Consider the following 18,461-nt stretch of genomic DNA (forward strand, 5'->3'; position numbering starts at 1 on the left):
ACTGGACGCATCGAGCTGAAATTTGACATGCAGATAGCTAATTGTTTAATTCATCCAAGAGATAGCCATTATACATTGAAAACTAGATGTCCGTTAAGAAAGGGGGTTTGAAAATTCAATCCTAAGGGGGTAAAATAGAGCATTTCTCAAAATTCAAAATATTTTTATTCAATTGTGTGTATCCACGCGGACGAAAGCAATCGCGGCCATCCGCTAGTAATGCAGTGAATATTTAATAGGAAAATACTCGTACATTCTTTTTGAATTCAAGTTCATGATGCTAATTAGTTAGTATTTTAGGTATTATTTGTACAAGCGTAATTCATAGTTAATTAGAACGCAATGGATTCGCGAGTACTGTTTTATTGGATGCAGTTGTGTCGAGTTACTGTATCGTAATTTATTTTACCATAAAAAAATAACCTATTCCTTTAAAGTTGATAAAGTTTCTTTTTTTTTCCAACACATATTTATTTGATACTTAAATTTTTAAAAAAAGCAGTAAGTACTTCAAAATAATTCTGTATCTAATAGATTCTATTTTTAATATTTTAAAAGGTTCCATTTTTATTTTAGGTAAAATTATTTTAATCTAATTTTTTCTTATAGGAGTAGAATTTGTCATACAGGTAGTACAGCAAGTACTACAATTAACAATACTACAATAAAATATTACCAATTAATAATATTCACAATTTAGGTATATCTCGGGGATATTAAATACAAAATCAAAATCATTGGGAGCTAAGCGTCAGATATTTTTACTTCGCTCAAAAATGACCTACTTGGAAGACTGTGATTTGGAAGGTATGCCAAGTATACCGGAGTATTACCGAGAAAAGACCATCTTTTTGACAGGTGGCACCGGTAAGTGCTCGGACGAAGAGTCGGGTGGACTAAGGTTGAAATCTATAGAGTGCACATTGACTTTGCTCAGACTTAAGACACTGTTAAAACGAGACAGCGTTATACCGCTGGCATAAATCTGTCTCATTTTAACTGAAACTTAAGTCTAAGCAAAGTCAAGGCGCACTCTATAGATTTCAACCTTAGACGCGTACAACCGAAATGGACAAACAACAAAACAAATCATACTTAAGAATAAAAGGTTATGTTTCTTAATTTGCGCTCGCTACAACTCGATTGTTACTGCCGATCACACAGCAATGCACCATAAAACCATATTATGGCTTTCTATACACCTTCAACACTAAAACAGAAAAATAAATGAAAACTCGTAATATTCACAATGACTATCACAGAGGCTCACGTTAGATTTGTTGGGCATAGATGACCACTGTGCCCAACATAAAAAGCTAAACTATGACTATGACAAAGACAAAAAAGTGTTTTGTCTTTATCACTCTTTTATTGGTCTGTGGATTTGTCCTTTAATCACGTCGCAACGGAGCAACGGATAGTCGCGATTTTGGTGATGGTATACTCAAAAACCTGGAGAATAACATAAGCTATTTTAGCACATGAATTCATAGAGTTCCCACAGGATTTTTTAGAACCTAATCCTCGTGACCGAACTCGCGGACATCAGTTGCAGTAGTTGAGTTTTTGGCGGCTCTTCTCAGTAGAAACTGCTTTCCGAACTGAGTAGAGTCTTAACTCTACTTGCACAAGATATTGTCCTAAGTATATGAAATCATGGAAGTAGGAAATAATAATTCTTATTGAAATAAATATTTCATTAAGAGCAAATTTTTGATCGCTGGATAAATATGACGTGTTGACAGATTTCCTATACAATAACTGTCAAAGCCTCTTTATTCCTATATATATTATTATAATATATATTCTATATAAAGTTATCTGATTACTTTTATCTGAGGAATAAATTTGAGGTTTTGACAGTTTTTGTACAGGAAATCTGTAAAAACGTCAAATTTGTTCCTCAGATATAAGTTATTTGATGATTGAGAAATCGGCTCTAAATGTGTTTTGTCACTACCGTTATTGTTTTTGAAGGTTAATTAAAAATATAATGCAATTTCAATCGACCAATGAATAAAAAGTACCTATCAGTAAATATATACCTACGTCATAAATGTAAATAATTAAATAACAATTGTCACGATAATGCAGGTCAGTAGTTCATTTTCGATGAGTTAGCAGTTGTTGAAAGCATAAATTGTTTCAGAAAAAAGTGTTTCTGTGACATAGATAAGTAGATATCATAACAACTCAAGCCTAATAAGAATAATTATGAATTCGTAATTATAGGTAGGTGCCTATTCAAAAGGTGCCAATGGGACCTTCTAATACTATCGTTTAGTAACATAAGTACCTACATATTTAGGGCCCCGTTTGGCAGCGGGGCACAGAATATATTATGTAATAGGCAGCACTGGCGTGCATAGGCTTTAAAGCCAGGGCTATAAAGCATTAAGGTATGAACTTATTTTCTGGCAGGTCATAATGGAAAATAAGTGTTAATTTATTACAACTAGGGTAGGCAGTACTTTAATACCTCTATGAGCTGCATCCCACTGGGTATAGGCTTATCTAATTGTACCAGCGGAGACTTAATAATTAATGACACCGGCTGTCTGTCTAACTCATGAAACGTAGGTAGAGAGTTGAAATTTTCACAGAGTATGGTATTTCTATTGCTGCTATAACACCAAATAATAAAAACCCAGATGACAAATTTCATAAAGACCGCTATGCAATAAAAAAAAATTAAAATGTAGGTACATCTCGTGCGTAGGATGGTACGGAACCCATCGTGTACGAGTCTGACTCACACTTGGCCGATTTTTCTTTACCTATTGTAAAACCTCCGACGTATTAACCATCAGGATATCAACGAACACAATTTGGGTTATATCTTGTTGTATTGAGTTTCTGTTCCAGGCTTCATAGGAAAAGTTTTAGTTGAAAAGCTTCTCTACTCATGTCCAAATCTAGACAGAATATATATACTGGTGAGATCGAAAAAGGGGGTGAAGTCTGAAGATAGAATGTCTGCTATCTATGCTTCCAAGGTAAGATTCATGTATATTTTTTATTTAATTCCGTTAAGTAACTCTTGACTGAGATCTCACGTGGTGGTAAGTGATGGTACAGTCTAAGATGGAAGCGGGCTAACTTGGAAAGAGTGAGACAGTTTTTATACGGGAACGCTAAATCTTTTGGCGGCACGGCTTTCATACTATTCAACCAATCAATCAGCCTGTTTGCGTCCACAGCTGGACGTAGGCCTTGCCAAGGGCGTACCACCACACATGATCCTCCGCCTTCCTCATCCACACACTTCCCGCTATCTTTTTAAGGTCGTCAGTTCAGCGGGTTGGAGGTCGTCGCGGTCTCCACTCCAGAACACGTCTGCCCCAGCGGCCATCGGTTCTGCGGCAGACGTGGCCTGCCCACTGCCATTTCAGCTAACTAATTCGCTGAGCTATGTCAGTCACTCTGGTTCTCCTACGGATTTTATACTACATATTATGTGCTATTATACTATTATATGAAATGCAATCCCTGTTTAACGGAAAACCGGATTTCCGCATTAATATTGCAAAGTTGGTCCCACACGTAAATCGAGTGAAATCCCATGGGACTACACATAAATAAATTATAATAATATTATTTTCTTTATAGTGTTTTGATCGTCTCCGTAAAGAAAGGCCTGGAGCTTTTGAGTCCAAAGTGTTCTTCATTGAAGGAGATTGCAGTGAATTAGGACTAGGTAGGTATGAAATAATCTATAGCTGAGTCTTAAATTCTCTTTCTGTATAGATACAGGAAGAGAACTTAAGACTTCGGCTATACAGGGGGTTCAAATCCTGGGCATGAATCTCTGACTTTTCAGATATATGTCCGACAATTCAATAATAACTTGCTTTGGCTGTTGTTCTATGTTGCAATACAAATGCGTAAATTCTTGTTTTGTACCAGAAAAAAAAATGTTATACTTAAACACTGTTTTAAAGTGTCTTGGCAATTTTTGAGGTTACAATACAAGACCTAGCCTAAGACCCATACTTTCTTGAAACATCTCCATAATTTTGTTACGTAGGATTCAAAAGCTTTTCTTTTATAGGTTTGTCTGAGGAAGACAGAGCAATGATTGTAAATAAAACGCACATTATCTACCACGCAGCTGCAAGCGTGAGGTTAGTTTTATTTTCATCACACTAATATTATAAAGGGGAAAGTTTGTTTAACCAAAATTTAATTTTCATTGAAATTACAAAGAGTGCTGTTTATTCGCGTAAGGTAAATTTTATTAACACTTACCTGTAATAACGGCTTCCCACGGTGCGTGATATTGGGTAGCGTGGACCAGCCCGCACTGACGCACCATGGAAAGAGTATCGTCTGTGGTAGCGCACACGCATCGTCGTCGTTTTCCGAGTTTTGAGCGCAGTGCGTGGCTGTCCGTGGTAGTCGGTACTTTGTGATAAGAATCACGCACCGTGGGAAGCCAGTAGATACTACATACATATTTACTTTAGAGGAATTTATTTACGCTTAGAGGAATTTAAGGACAGGCAAAACTAAAATAGTTTTTAGGGTATTTTTTAATAACAACAAAATTCAATAGTACTTTACATTTCAGATTTGACGACCCAATGAAATTGTCTGCGAAACTTAATCTCCGAGGTACTAGGGAAATTATAGAATTAGCTAAAGATGTGAAACATTTAGAAGTAAATATTTTCATCTTTTTTTTTTTTCTTTGATTACGTTTGTTAATTAATATTACCTGTATATCACTGTTTTATCTAGCGTTCTGTTTACATCTTGTATCTATTCTAATTTCTAGTGTTTTGTCCTCGTGTCAACATCGTTCGCCAATACTAATCGTGATCCCATAGAAGAGATCATGTATCCTCCTCACGCTGATTGGAGGGAGACGCTGGAGATATGCGAGAATGTTGATGACCGTACTTTGAATGTTTTGACACCTAAGTGAGTTCTAAATATTGTATAGAGCGTTACTTTGTTGAAGTCCATGACATACAAGGAATCAAAAGCTTAATTTGCTATAATCCGCTGAAAAAGGCAAATCTGCATGGTGCAACATGCAGCATGCGACATAAACCACTTGCTTTCCCTCTGCTAAGTATGCAGGCAATTCCAGCCACCAAGTAAGCCCCAAGTACCACCACGCAACAGCACACAAATCCACCAAAACACACTCGACGCACGTTTCGCTCCGACACCGGAGCATACTCAGGAGATGTAGATCTTACAATGCACAATTGCAAAGTTGCATGCTGCATTTGCAACATACAGATTTGCCTTTTTCCATGCATTGTAGCAATTTAAGCTTTTGATTCCTTGTATATCATGGACTTTTTATCATGGAAATTATCATAGAAATTTTTCTGACCGGGTAGGTACTTCGTCAAATCGAGCAAAAGTTTATCTCAGGAGTCGTGAGCATCGTCTAGTAGGTATATTATTATATCAGTCATATGTTATTTTGTAGATATCTCGGTGAGATGCCTAATACTTACGTATTTAACAAGCAGTTAGCAGAACACGTAGTTTATGAGCAAAAAGGGATACTGCCTATTGTAATCGTTCGGCCGTCTATAGGTAAGTTATGATAATTTACCTTTGGTTTACAGGTAAGTCTTTTCTTTGTCGTCTCACACTTGGTAGGTTTTGGATTTTTTAATGCTCCAGTCTGAAACTTGAAAAAATCTAAATACTTAGACATTTCACCGCGTTTAATAGCCTGATCGGGTGACAGAAGGGCTGGCTCATTTTTTGCGCAACGGATCAGCCTGGCTGTCCAACGCGGAAATGCAGCCAGTATTCTTGGCACCATTCCACGCGGGCATGATTTGTATAGTAATTAGATAAGGCTAGCTTTAAGTTTTATTGTAATATTTTCAATAAAAAAAAAAAAACTTAATGAAATATTTTCAGTCATTTCAAGCATCAAAGAACCTGTGCCTGGATGGATTGAAAACTTCAATGGACCTGTGGGCCTTTCAATTGCTAGTGCAAAAGGTACCTATGACTTTTACTCCCACACGGCGCTCATGGTCATAGTCAGGGAAGAAAAATGGAACCATCATAGGATCACTCCTGTGTTTGTTTGTCTGCTACAGCTAATTTGCTCTAAAAATACTAAACCGACTAAGTTACAATTTGGTACACATATTAATTTCTATGACCACTAAACATGGACTTGTAAAATAAATTAATTTTGAGTATGAGGAGGGGGTTTCGTCTTTAGAAGCACAAAATTTAAAAATTAAAAAAGCGCAAACTATAATACCAAGTTACAAGAGTTGTTGTACAAATCCAAGTGTAAATTAAAAATGCATAACACCCCCAACAAATGAAGGTTACGTTAACTAGAAAAGAGCTGATAACTTTCAAACGGCTGAACCGATTTTCTTGGATTATAGCTAACATTCTTTTTTTTGCGTAGCTCACGCCGTATTATCAGATTTCCTGTACAAAAACTGTCACACCTTCAAAATTACTCAAATAAAAGCTATTTAACAGGGCTCTCTCCGTCACTCGTTTCCACTCGTTTCATACAAGCGTAGTTCCAATTTCATTTGAATATTAAGCAACCAAAGTCCATGAAATTTTGCAGACATATTCTAGAAACTAATATCTATGTCTGTGGTGTTTTAGATTTTTCTAAAAATATGTAGTTTTTTTAAGACCGCGTAACTTTGAAACCGAATATTTTAACAGAAATCTGGAAAACCACAGACATAGATATTAGTTTCTAGAATATATCTGCAAAATTTCATGGACTTTGGTTGCTTAATATTCAAATGAAATTGGAACTACGATTGTACGAAACGAGTGACGGAGAGAGCCCTCTTAACGATCGCAAAATCGGCTCTTATTATGTTAGTTTTGTAATTTTAGGTATACTCCGTACTGTATACGCTGGATCTGATATCATTGCGGACTTCATTCCTGTGGACGTGGTTGTTAAAGGTTTTATAGTAGCATCTTGGATAAGAGGAACAAAAATGTAAGCAAATATTCAAAATATGTTATGGTAGAAGCTGCTTGCTGTGATAATAAATAAGTTCTGGCTGGACTACTGCTAGCTGGTTAGCTGGTTAACTGACTGGATGACTGACTGACGATTGAGTGACGAATGATCGACTGACTCATTTCAGCTACCCAAGGATGCCAAGTTTTAAGCCCCCCCCCCCCTTAATTGACCTCTAGCGTCAGTCTGATGTTTTATTTGCAACAGTATATTATAAACTTTTAAAAATACAGGATTTTTTATGGTATTGTTACAGTAATCATCAGTACTATGACCTGTCTCGGTTTTTACTAACGTCCTGATTACATCCTGTACAATTTGCTTGTGATATTTCTTCCAGAGTCAAACCAACAGACGACATCCCAATCTACAATACTTGCAACGGCTCAATGGATTATAGTACTACTTTTGAAGAAATATTCAACATAAGTCAGAAAGTTGTTCCCTCATTTCCATTGGACAATATGATTTGGAGCTTTAGTGTCTCATTATGTTCTAATAAATCTATATATTTTATTAAGGTAAGTTACTTTTAAATTTCAACGCTGCCGTATTTATTTTTATTTTATTAGACAACTCATCATTCTAAGCTGACCTAATTCGATAGATAGCTAAGTTAACTTAAATTATTTTTACTAACTGAATTAAATTAACTTTTAGTAAATAAAACTCTTCCAGTGAAAAGAACTCGCCCAGTGAGCAACTGAACAGGACAGGTCGATATGTTCAGTGACCAGCGATTCAGAGTGGTTGTTATTTTTTTTTTTTCAACATTTACATGTGGATTTGTTGATTTTCATATTTCAGATTTTATTGCTGCATGTACTGCCGGCTATTTTGCTTGATATTTTACTATGGATGCTTGGAAGAAAGACAATGTAAGCAAAACTATTTTTAGTGATACTGTTCGTGAGATTTCTAAAATCCTTTTTTAAATGGGGCTTAGAGAATAAATATGTCTAGAGTATAGAATAGAAAATATTTTTTTTTATTTTAAATATGCTTTTACAAGTACTTTTAAATCTTCAAATGAATCTTAATATTAGGTAACTTAAAATTTAATTCTTGGCATATGCGATATCACCCATTGCAACACGAAAGGTACCTACTAGGCTACTACCAACCTATCATCTAATGTTCTAGATTGGAGTAACCAATTACCAAAAGCGACCAAAAGCGGCATATAGCTTATTTTAAAGCTTATAAGACCTGTGTTTTGAGAGAGGTACACGAGACTCGAGAGGTTTCTAAGTAGATTCTCATAAAACACATAAATAGGCTTCCCGTGCGAAGCCGGAGCGGGTCAATCACACCTTTAACAATATGTGTCGATAAATAATTATTTAATACTTCTAGGGTACTTAAAATCCAGCGTCGGATATATTCATCAAATCTTGCTCTACAGTTCTATACCACCCAGCAGTGGACTTTCTCTAACGAAAATTTCCTCTCTCTTCGATCAAAGATAAAGGAAGAAGACAAGAAACATTTCTACTATGACATGGAAAATATTGATAAAAGTGAACTTATGATAAATGGGATTATAGGAGGAAGAAGATATTTGCTCAATGAAAAGGATGAGAATTTGCCTAAATCCAGAGCACATTTTAAAAGGTTCGTAATAATATATTAATATATATGTTTTATTATATTACGTATTTCTTAATTACTTAGCTCTTAGTATAAAAATGGGTGCATTTTTCATCAAAAACCTTTATTTGATCTCACTTTTGAGTTAAATAACTTTTCTCCCACTATATATGAAGATCAACTTTTTCAACTATTTGAATCTTTTTATTATCTCAGAAATAGTGATTCTTAGGAAAAAAGTGCAAGAACAATTTTTTATGATAAAACTTACCGTTTATTTGGAAAATGCAAAAAACTAATTTTGTGAACTTTGACCTTTAATATTTTTTTGCAAATATGGGATCGATTGGGACTTTTCACAATTAATATAATAAAGATTTATTTATTTATTTATTTATCTATTTATTTAATATAAATTCAATCGTGTTCCCGATTCGTACCAAATTTTAACTCTATGCAAATTGTAAACTTGGATATCTATTTTGACCGAACTATTACTTACCTAAGTTTTGTTTAATTTCAGGATCACATTATTAGACAAGATTGTCAAGTATCTGTTCTTCGGTTACATAATTTGGTGGATCATACATACTGATTTTGTACGTAATATTTGGGATGACTTATTACAATATTAAGTGGAGTGTATTCGTACAGTGTCAACAATTGTAAAAGAAAACACATTTTTAAATTTTCTAAAATATTTTTATTATATTTTCAATTTTATAACCAGTAAGTAGAACTGAGTACAAATAAAGTGACCGACACTTAATAATTGAAAAAAAAAAACATACACACACGTAATAGTATATGACTTAAGTAGTTTATTATTGCACAATGGGAGAAAGTGCTTGAAAATGCACTTTATAGGTATTTCGTGCAATAATAGACTTGCTGAAGTCATGGGTATGTGACCGAAACCCGCGTAACGATTATTTTATCTGTGACTTAAGTAGTCCATATTTGCATGGTGTAAAATGGACGATTTAAGTCACGGATAAGCGTTACTTAAGTAAGGATTTAGGTCACCCAGTGCTATAAAAAGTGTTACGCACTTAATACATCACACAATTACTGTTTTCATATCACAATTCGAGTTGAGCTCTTTTTATATTTTATGTATATTTTATAATCTATAGTAAAAACATTTTACTTAATTTTCAATTAAAATAAATAACGCTTTGTTTGGTATTAAAAATAAATAAAAGGGTCCAAAAATAATTTACTTTAAAATAAATATTTTTTATTAATTGGTAATCAATTAAAAAACAACCTAAATAAAATCGTAAATATTTTTTTATAATATTATATTTCATACTTAGAATATAATAAATTACAAAGCGTAATTTAATCAAAAAAATTATTCAAATAAAATTAGATCTGTTTTATTCAGAAATAAGCCCTTCTTATAATAAACCTAAACTAACCTAACTTCAGCACAAAAAAGCGTTATTTGAGCATTTCATTAAATATATTTACAATTTATTGAAACTAATTCTGTATTTATAAATTACATTATTTATTTTGTAATAAAGCGTCAAAACAAAATAAATTATGAAATTTATTATCTTAATTAATATTTAAACTATTCAATGTGAAACTATTTTACAGGTAGGTAGTTATTGGTATAGTAAAACAGATTCAGATTGTCATTAATATTAAAATCGCTGGTTTTCATTAATTATATTTTTAACAAATGTTTTCATCGATTGAAATATTATTATTTTAAAAAGCGTAATACACAAAATTTACTGACTCAGAAATCATTATAAGGCAAGTTTTAATAAATAAACAATTTCGCATTTTTATATTACAAGTAAGTAGAAATGCAATAATATTTTATTTATTCGTTACCTTATCCATGATTTGGAATCTCAAATTATATTTATCAATAAAATAAATTATTACTTTAAACAATAAGTCTTATTTATTGGTGCATAATAGTATTAATAATTTCGATTGCAAATTTTTGGGTTGCCAAACTGATATAAATAAAAAATTGTCAATTCAGCTGCACTTTTTCTTACATACAAAATTGCATACAAAAATTAATAATATAAATAAAAAAGTTTGTAAATTTAAGTCGCTACTGAAAAGACTAAAAATCTAATAGAAAATAAACTACAATATTGACAAAAATATATTACTTTTTGTTTCACAATCAAAATTATTAATATTATTTAAAAAACTACTTAACTCTATAAAATTAAAGGGAAACGCTGGTAGTCAGTACACTAAGAGATGTTCTTCCTGATTTTTTCTTTCCAAAAGGGGGAACTTTTTCTTCTCGAATCACCCGCGGAATCTGCGAAAAACTACGAAATTCCTAACAAAGTCGAGAAAGGAAAAGTTCAGACTTTTAAAAGGAAACGCTCTTAGAAAGACAAAATCAGAACGAACTTCAGAAAATTTCTCTCCAACTCTCAGTCTAAAATGTAAAAATCTAACAATAATTACTTATAACAATCCATTTCACGACAAGAAATGGAAATACAAAAAGTTCCTTTTAATCTAACTATCCTTGGCACTGCAACCAGTCTACTAGAAAAAATAGTTCATCACTAACAAAAATGAAGGCAAGTTCAAAATGGCAAGACAAATTATCGATTAAATTATTCGATATGTATGTACAACTCGTTCTTTTTGTCTCTTCGGTAATCGACATCATCAAACTCTGCACCATCGTCTAAAACTTCCAAATATTTGCAATCGTCCTCACTATCACTCTGTTTCACTTCTCGATATCTGTTTGTGTAAGAATCACTTTCACTCGAATCACTTTTGAACGCATCATTGGTCTCATCTTGTGATTCTTCAGGAGTTATTAGTGAGTTTTTCCTATTACTTTGTTTTGTATTATGTTTGGAGTGAGCTAGTTCAAACTTGTGAACTTTATCACTCAATCTGTTTCCCAATTCTTTGATTTTGTCACTTTGGGTTTTTAGGAACGTCGATTTAGTATCATACGTTTGGTCTGAATCGGTATCTGAGAGGGGTACTTCACAGGGAGTGTATATGTCGCCTTTGCTGTTCCCTTTGTTTTTTCTCTCTCTTTCCACCCAAAGGTTCGGTCTGAAGTTAATATTTTGGTTCTTCTTCGCGTATGACTTGAACATGATCTTGAATGTTAAGATGTAAGTGGTGATGAGTATCAAGATAGTACCAGCGATGAAACTGATGTACATCCAACATCGTTCGACGACGGGTAGTATGTTTAAGTAAAACTTGAATTTGAGTTCTAAGTTCGGCGTGAGGGTGTACATTCTCTGTAAAAAAGAAAAAAAATTAATAATAATGAAATATTTCCAAATGTTAATAATATGATCTAATCAAGTACCGTAGCTTGTTTTGACGAAAGGTAGGTAAGTAGAATAATTATCACTTGCTTTAACAGCGATAGAAAACATCATGATGAAATATGCAGTCCTGACAGTTCTCCATTATGTTCTCAATGGTATGTGAAGTCCTTATCCGCACTTGCCCAGCGTGTGGACTATGGCCTAGCTTTTTCAGCAGTATGTTGAGATGATGATGATAATATCCAGATTTTAAAGTTAAATAACTCTACTCATGATGTAAGTGAAAAGTTCTCATATAAAATGAAAATTAAATATAACTTACAATATCAAACCACAGGAGTGGAAGGTACAGATGGGAGAACTTGTCCACGTTGCGAATGTTGCTGATGTCACCGAGCGCCATGTTGATCTGGAACTTGGAGCTGACGTCGAGAGGCAAGCCTGCATCAGGCTGAACCCAGAATCTGTAAAATGATCATTCAAATTAACAAAAACTAGGAACGATGATGCTGTTATATGTCTTGAGCTCTTATTTATTGAACCATAATAATTGTCTGATATTATCTTATTTATGGCCAAAGTTTCAGCGTCCTCAGATTTCAAAGTGAAACTTTCAAAAAATAGCCAAAAGTGACGACACGGGATGTCGGGGATATCAACACCTAAGTTCGTCTAGATAAACTTAGAAAGTAAAACATTTCGAGAAACCAATTACAATTTTATTGTTACAAAATTCCTCGTGTATAGGATTCTATTTGATAAAATAATAAAAAAATAATTTCTTTGAATAAAATTTGAAACGAAATAAGCTTAGCTACGATTGGGACATCCATACTACTATTGTAAACGCGAAAGTTTGTCTGTCTGTCTTCTAGCTTTTCACGGCCCATCCGTTCAACCGATTTTGACGAAAGGAGATAGCTTAGACGAGATAGCTTGCGTCCCGGGGACGGATAGGGTTTCATCCCGGAAAATCAGAGTTTTCTGTTTTCCGAACCAGTAGTATAGTTACAGACGTTATATTGATATTGACGTGGCAGATTTGATAAAATATGCAAAGTAAGTACAAACTTCTTACCTAGTCTCATGCTGTTCTTTATTCGGAGTCAAGCCTTCAACTTTGCTGAAGAGCACATCGTCTCCTTTATAGAAGTGAGGGTAGGACAATGCGATGGGGAATCCGTAGTAGCAGTCCGTGACATCGATCAGGCCTTCAGGCAGACATTTACCTAAAAAGTGAATACTAAACCATAAAAAAATATCCATGCAGCCATCGAAAATAAGTCTGTCTATGGTCACCAAGCTTTTTATAGTCCATCCCTATGACGAAATTTAGTGTAGAGATAGCTAGCATCCTGTTAAAGAATTACTATTATAATCTAGGCTACTTTAATCCCGGAAAATTAAAGAGTTCCCAAGGGATTAAAAACCCGAAAGATGTTCGAAGTTCAACCATTCAATAATCTAGCGTGAAATAAAAAGGTCGTGTAACTAAAGGTTGTTTTACGCCAAAAAAGAAAAACATACAACAATGACATCTATCGACCATAATATGAATAGATAAATGTGTAAAATGAAATTGTTTCATTCAGAAGTTTCTAATTAAACTTATATTTTAGTTTGTTAATAACTTACCATGTCTGCAGAAGCACTTGTTTTGCTCATTGTATTTTCCGTTGTCCAGCATATGCTCAGGGAACACGTACTTGTAAGCTTTCATACCATTCTTAATACTCTCTTCTACCGGGATCTGGGAAAAAGTTAATTCATGTTATGTGGAATCTTTCAAATCCAAATCTATGGCATGTATTCCAGCAGTAAATTCTACAGACCTATCTTTTAGACATATATCTGATTGTCCTCATCATAACTATCCGAATGTGAATAACAAAACAATGACGACAAAATCATGTCCCACCTCAAATTTAAGTTTAAAAATTTTCGAACTTGTAAATTCCACAGGTTAGAAGACCTAATTTATAAATTTGGCAAAGCAAATTTCACATATCGGTGAATCTAATGCTCATGTTGCCAAACCTAATTTCTGATTTTGAGAAAATTTTATGTGTCATGTTGAATAAACTGATTTTTCAGGTTGGCAAACCTAATTTTTCATATTGAGAAACTTAACTTCTATTCTGATCTATTCTATTCTAATCTAATCTATTCTGATTTTAGCTTTAATTTCTCTTATTGACGATCTGATTTTAGATTGGCAAATCTAAATTCTGATTCATGTTGACAGTATGATTTTTCATTTTGTATAAACCTTGTTTCTTTAATTGGAAAATGTAATTTCTCATTTGTTAGGAAATCTAATTTCTTAAAATAGCTTTTATGTCTACTTTTTTAAACGTTCAAATACATTAGTCATTACTTACCAAAGGGGCAGCTCGACATAAGCTCTTCCTATAGAACAAAACAGACTCGTTTCTGCTAACAGCTCCCTGGAACTTGGTCCCATCAGAGGCGTTCTGAACATTGGAGCAATATTTTCCATCCCACTGTGGGAGGTCGGTGGACCCTCTGTACGTGTCTATGAGGCCAGATCGAGATATATCATTCTCGCCGGTGAAGATGGTTTCGAAATCTCCATTGAAGTCGTACATCTGGATAAAAGAATTTGTTTTGGTTAGAACAATATTATCATAAAGATAATTTTATGTTAATATCAGTCCTTAGACTAGTTAGTTTCTAATCCTTTGTGCTTGATTTTACTTCATTTTCATTATCTAATATGATATACGCTTTTAATAATCGTAATAACATTGTTCTCAGTTTATTATCATGATTATTGACCTTCGCTTTTCAAATTTGTTTCATGAAACAAAAGAGTGGTATATCTTTGCTTAGTATTCTCGATGGTGCGTCATTAGGGATCTCTGTTTTTACATAATTAGTTATTTCTGCATTGAATGTGGAAAGGAGACGATGACTAACTCGTTTGTTATTTACGCTGATTTTACTTAGAGATTAATTAATTGTATTGGTAGCATTAGGAAGTTGTAAGCAAAGTTAGCAGAACTTATTATCCGTTTAAAAATAATGCAACTATCAAATTATTTTAAATAAAACAACTTACCCTATCAATAAGGCCAAGTTTATCGAAGTAGATCCAACTGGGCATGAAGGTGTTGCCCAAAGTCATCAGCTCGGACTTGTAGCCCATCATGAACTCCCTGGCGGTCATCTTCATGAGAGGCTGGCTGTTGGTCAAGCCAATCAGGTTGTTCAAACCGAAACGAGTCATGAAGCTTTGCTGGGAGACTACGTTGGCGATGGACTGAAACAAACAAAAGAACTGAATATAGAAACAATAAAAAAAAACATCAAAGAAAAGTGACATTGCGGGGGAGGCATGGTAACTACTCCTTGTAAAGACTGCTTTGCACCGGGGCAATAATATAACGATAAAGTGGCATGCTACAATTAGACATTTTAAATTATTGACCATGCGGTCTTATTGGATACCTCAATGTCGCACTGTGTTACTCCGGCGAAAAACAGTCTTAAAAAAGTAAAGTCTAGGCAAAGTGAATTAGTAACCCTGTCATTTAAGCCTGGAAAGAAAAGGTAGTTTTAAAAATTAGTACATTAGTTCATACGTATTTAAGGTTACTTTTTCACTTTCTTGCCGCTATTTTTAACCCCCGACCCAAAAAGAGGGGTGTTATAAGTTTGACGTGTGTATCTGTGTATCTGTCTGTGGTATGGTAGCTCCTAAAGTAATGAACCGATTTTAATTTAGTGTTTTTTTTTGTTTGAAATGTGGCTTGGTCGAGAGTGTTCTTAGCTATAATCCAAGAAAATCGGTTCAGCCGTTTGAAAGCTATCAGATCTTTCTAGTTACTGTAACCTCACTTGTCGGGGGGTGTTATAGATTTTTAATTTACACTTGTGAAAAATACGTTGTCCTTGTCCACTTTAATGAAGAAAATAAAACTAATATTAAATCCCTCACAAAACAGTTTTTTCTAAATACGAGTATGTTGAAAAAATTAAGACTGCGTAATATCACATAGACATATTTATATTTTACCTCGATGGGCTATCAATTTCTATCATTGATAACCCAAAGATATTATGAGTATATATTTATATTATATTAATCACTTTGCTGAATAGCCATAACAAATTTTATTGTTTGTGATTATTAATATAAATAAGGAAAATAAGGAAAATAATGAAAAACTATATAATACTTTAAATGATCATAAAATTCAGTTACGACTTAATATGGTCAGTATATAAGTACCTATATAAATGACAAATTGTAAAGATATTCGCATTGAAAGAGGAAAGAGGTCTTAGGGTTAAGGTCGACAATCCCTACTAATATTAAGTATATACGCGTGTTTGTTAACACGTCTTTAAATCACGCTGCAACAGAGCAATAAATTGACGTCATTGTTTGCAAGAATATATTTAAAAACCTGGAATGTGGCATAAGCTACTTTATATCCCGGAGAAACGAAACGTTCTTGCGGGATGACATGCTATTTTTCATGCCTTTGTCATTCAATAACGTAACAAGAGATTAATGGATCCACGTGATCTTTCTTATGTATAGTTAGTATCTATAATAGGTAGGAGTCTGATCGTATGCATAATTATATCTGGAGATCTATATATCTGGATATATATATCTGGGGATAGAGCTGAGATAATTTTTATCCCGAAAAATCATAAAGTTACCATGAAAATTTTAAAAGCCACAATCTACGCGGGCGATGTTGCGGGTAACAACTAGTGTAATTATAATTATACAATGTAATTATTATTATTTCCGCGTATGTTACAAGTGCGACATGACTTAGGTAGGTAGTTTGTGATAGCGTGTAGCGCAGATAGAGAAAAAAAAATTGCTCTTGCGTGTAGATGTACTAAATTAATGACAGTGTTAAGTTCCCATATCTATAGAAAAATTTTCGATTTTTGAAAGCCATTAGAAATTTGAAAAACTATAATTATTCCACACTTAATATTATAAAGGAGAAAGTGTGTCCATTTATCTATCAGCTGTCTTGCCTATACGTTATTTGATTTTGACGTGCAGAAGTATCCCGGGGATGCACATAGGCTATTTTTATCCCGGAAATCAAAGAATTCCTATGGGATTTGTGAAAACCAGTTACGCGGACAAAGTCGCGGGCAACATCTAGGTACTCTGATAATTTCTTTAATATTTTAATAGTTCCTTGTCAGATCTAATTTCGTATTAAAATTAAAAAATGATTGTATACATTTTCCTCGATAGAAAAAAGTCCGAAAACTACTCAAAATATGTAACCCTTTTTAGTTATAATCATAAATTTCTTTTTTCATTTTATCATTTTGCTTTTAATTTCCTAACTTAAACTTTATGGTAGGACCTACACAAACAATAGCAAACCTTAAGATCTTTTAAACAGATGTCTCAAACTTTTACGTATGTAAATAATAGCAAACTAATGTTGCAAGAGTTTAACTAAATGTTAACGTAAAGTTTTAGGTTTGAGGAATACTTAGTACCTACCTAGTTAAATATTTTAAGTAGGTACTAAGTAGAAGCATTCTGCAGTATTTGACTTTAAGTATTTGCTAATTAACTATTTATACCTAAAGACCTAAACACGTTACACGACAGACTTTAAATTAATATGCAAATAATGTTTGGCATTTAACAATATATTATTTGACTTTTTTATTAGTTTGCATCCATTGATTCATCATCAATTTTGGCATTTTCAGCGTTTTAATTAATTAAATATCACGGTTACGAGGGGTTCACTCGACGAGCGGCCGTCGATTACCGAAATATGATATTATTGTTGCCATCCCTATCTATCCTGGTTGGTATATTCTCGGTACTACCTCGGTACATTCGTTAAAACCAATTCAAATTGTTGTGATTAGCTTTTATGGTGTTCTAATTGCTGCGAACTTTGGCGTAAGTGACGGAGAGACCCCTGTTGAAGGCTTCCAAATAAACTACAAGTGTAAATTAAAAATTTATAACACCCCCGACGATCTAAAGTATTTGAGTTTTCCAAAACATCATTTTCAAATAAATAGTTATGTATTTAGGCAACGTCCATCTTGACAGCTTGATATTGGTCTATTGACATAATATTAAGAACCTAACGGTTATCTAACCTTCTTTTCTACAAGAAAACTAGAAAAGAGCTGATAACTATTAAACGGCTGAACCAATTTTTTTAGATTATAGCTAAGAACACTCTCGATCAAGCCACCTTTCAAACAAAAAAAACTAAATTAAAATCGGTTCATTCGTTTAGGCGCTACGATGCCACAGACAGATACACAGATACACAGACACACAGATACACACGTCAAACTTATAACCCCCCTTCTTTTTGGGTCGGGGGTTAAAAATGGATCCAACTTACTCAAAATACTATGGTCTAAAATGATTATTGAGAAATTCACAAGGTTTGGGGACCCTTCTAGACACGAGAAATGAGGCTGACCGCCCCCTCCGCTCTTACTCCGCCACTGGCCTTAAGGCTTAAAGGCTCATGACCTTACGCTTAAAGGAACCAAGTAGCTATGTGGGCAAATGCTAAGCGTATGTGGAAATCTCA

At 33.8% G+C, this 18,461-nt stretch overlaps 2 protein-coding genes across 7 annotated transcripts in view; one reads left to right on the top strand and one right to left on the bottom strand.

Moving 5' to 3' along the window:
• The window catches only part of LOC123871032 (fatty acyl-CoA reductase 1-like), a 30,712-nt gene extending 20,156 nt beyond the window's left edge, over positions 1-10,556 (top strand). The window contains exons 1-14 of one of the 3 annotated variants that reach the window (XM_045914576.1): positions 329-445; positions 701-867; positions 2,866-2,996; positions 3,610-3,697; positions 4,052-4,124; positions 4,571-4,661; positions 4,778-4,923; positions 5,447-5,556; positions 5,893-5,976; positions 6,859-6,967; positions 7,332-7,512; positions 7,799-7,869; positions 8,348-8,605; positions 9,105-10,556. In XM_045914576.1, the coding sequence (XP_045770532.1) occupies positions 777-867; positions 2,866-2,996; positions 3,610-3,697; positions 4,052-4,124; positions 4,571-4,661; positions 4,778-4,923; positions 5,447-5,556; positions 5,893-5,976; positions 6,859-6,967; positions 7,332-7,512; positions 7,799-7,869; positions 8,348-8,605; positions 9,105-9,216 (1,545 nt within the window). In that variant the 5' untranslated portion in view covers positions 329-445; positions 701-776 and the 3' untranslated portion in view covers positions 9,217-10,556. Of the gene's footprint in view, positions 1-328; positions 446-484; positions 502-700; positions 868-2,865; positions 2,997-3,609; positions 3,698-4,051; positions 4,125-4,570; positions 4,662-4,777; positions 4,924-5,446; positions 5,557-5,892; positions 5,977-6,858; positions 6,968-7,331; positions 7,513-7,798; positions 7,870-8,347; positions 8,606-9,104 lie in introns of those variants that run through there. The other 2 variants (XM_045914578.1, XM_045914577.1) reach the window with 2 other exon arrangements.
• LOC123871030 (scavenger receptor class B member 1-like) overlaps positions 9,268-18,461 on the bottom strand; it is a 65,640-nt gene continuing 56,446 nt past the window's right edge. For all 4 annotated transcript variants that reach the window (XM_045914572.1, XM_045914570.1, XM_045914571.1 and 1 more), the window contains 6 exons: positions 14,960-15,160; positions 14,259-14,486; positions 13,513-13,627; positions 12,956-13,106; positions 12,200-12,341; positions 9,268-11,844 (listed from right to left, as the gene is read on the bottom strand). In XM_045914572.1, coding sequence (XP_045770528.1) covers positions 11,191-11,844; positions 12,200-12,341; positions 12,956-13,106; positions 13,513-13,627; positions 14,259-14,486; positions 14,960-15,160 — 1,491 coding nt within the window. In that variant the 3' untranslated portion in view covers positions 9,268-11,190. The remainder of the gene's footprint in view (positions 11,845-12,199; positions 12,342-12,955; positions 13,107-13,512; positions 13,628-14,258; positions 14,487-14,959; positions 15,161-18,461) is intronic.

The sequence above is a fragment of the Maniola jurtina genome, chromosome 13 (assembly GCF_905333055.1).
Source record: "Maniola jurtina chromosome 13, ilManJurt1.1, whole genome shotgun sequence".
Classification (NCBI taxonomy): Eukaryota; Metazoa; Arthropoda; class Insecta; order Lepidoptera; family Nymphalidae; genus Maniola; species Maniola jurtina.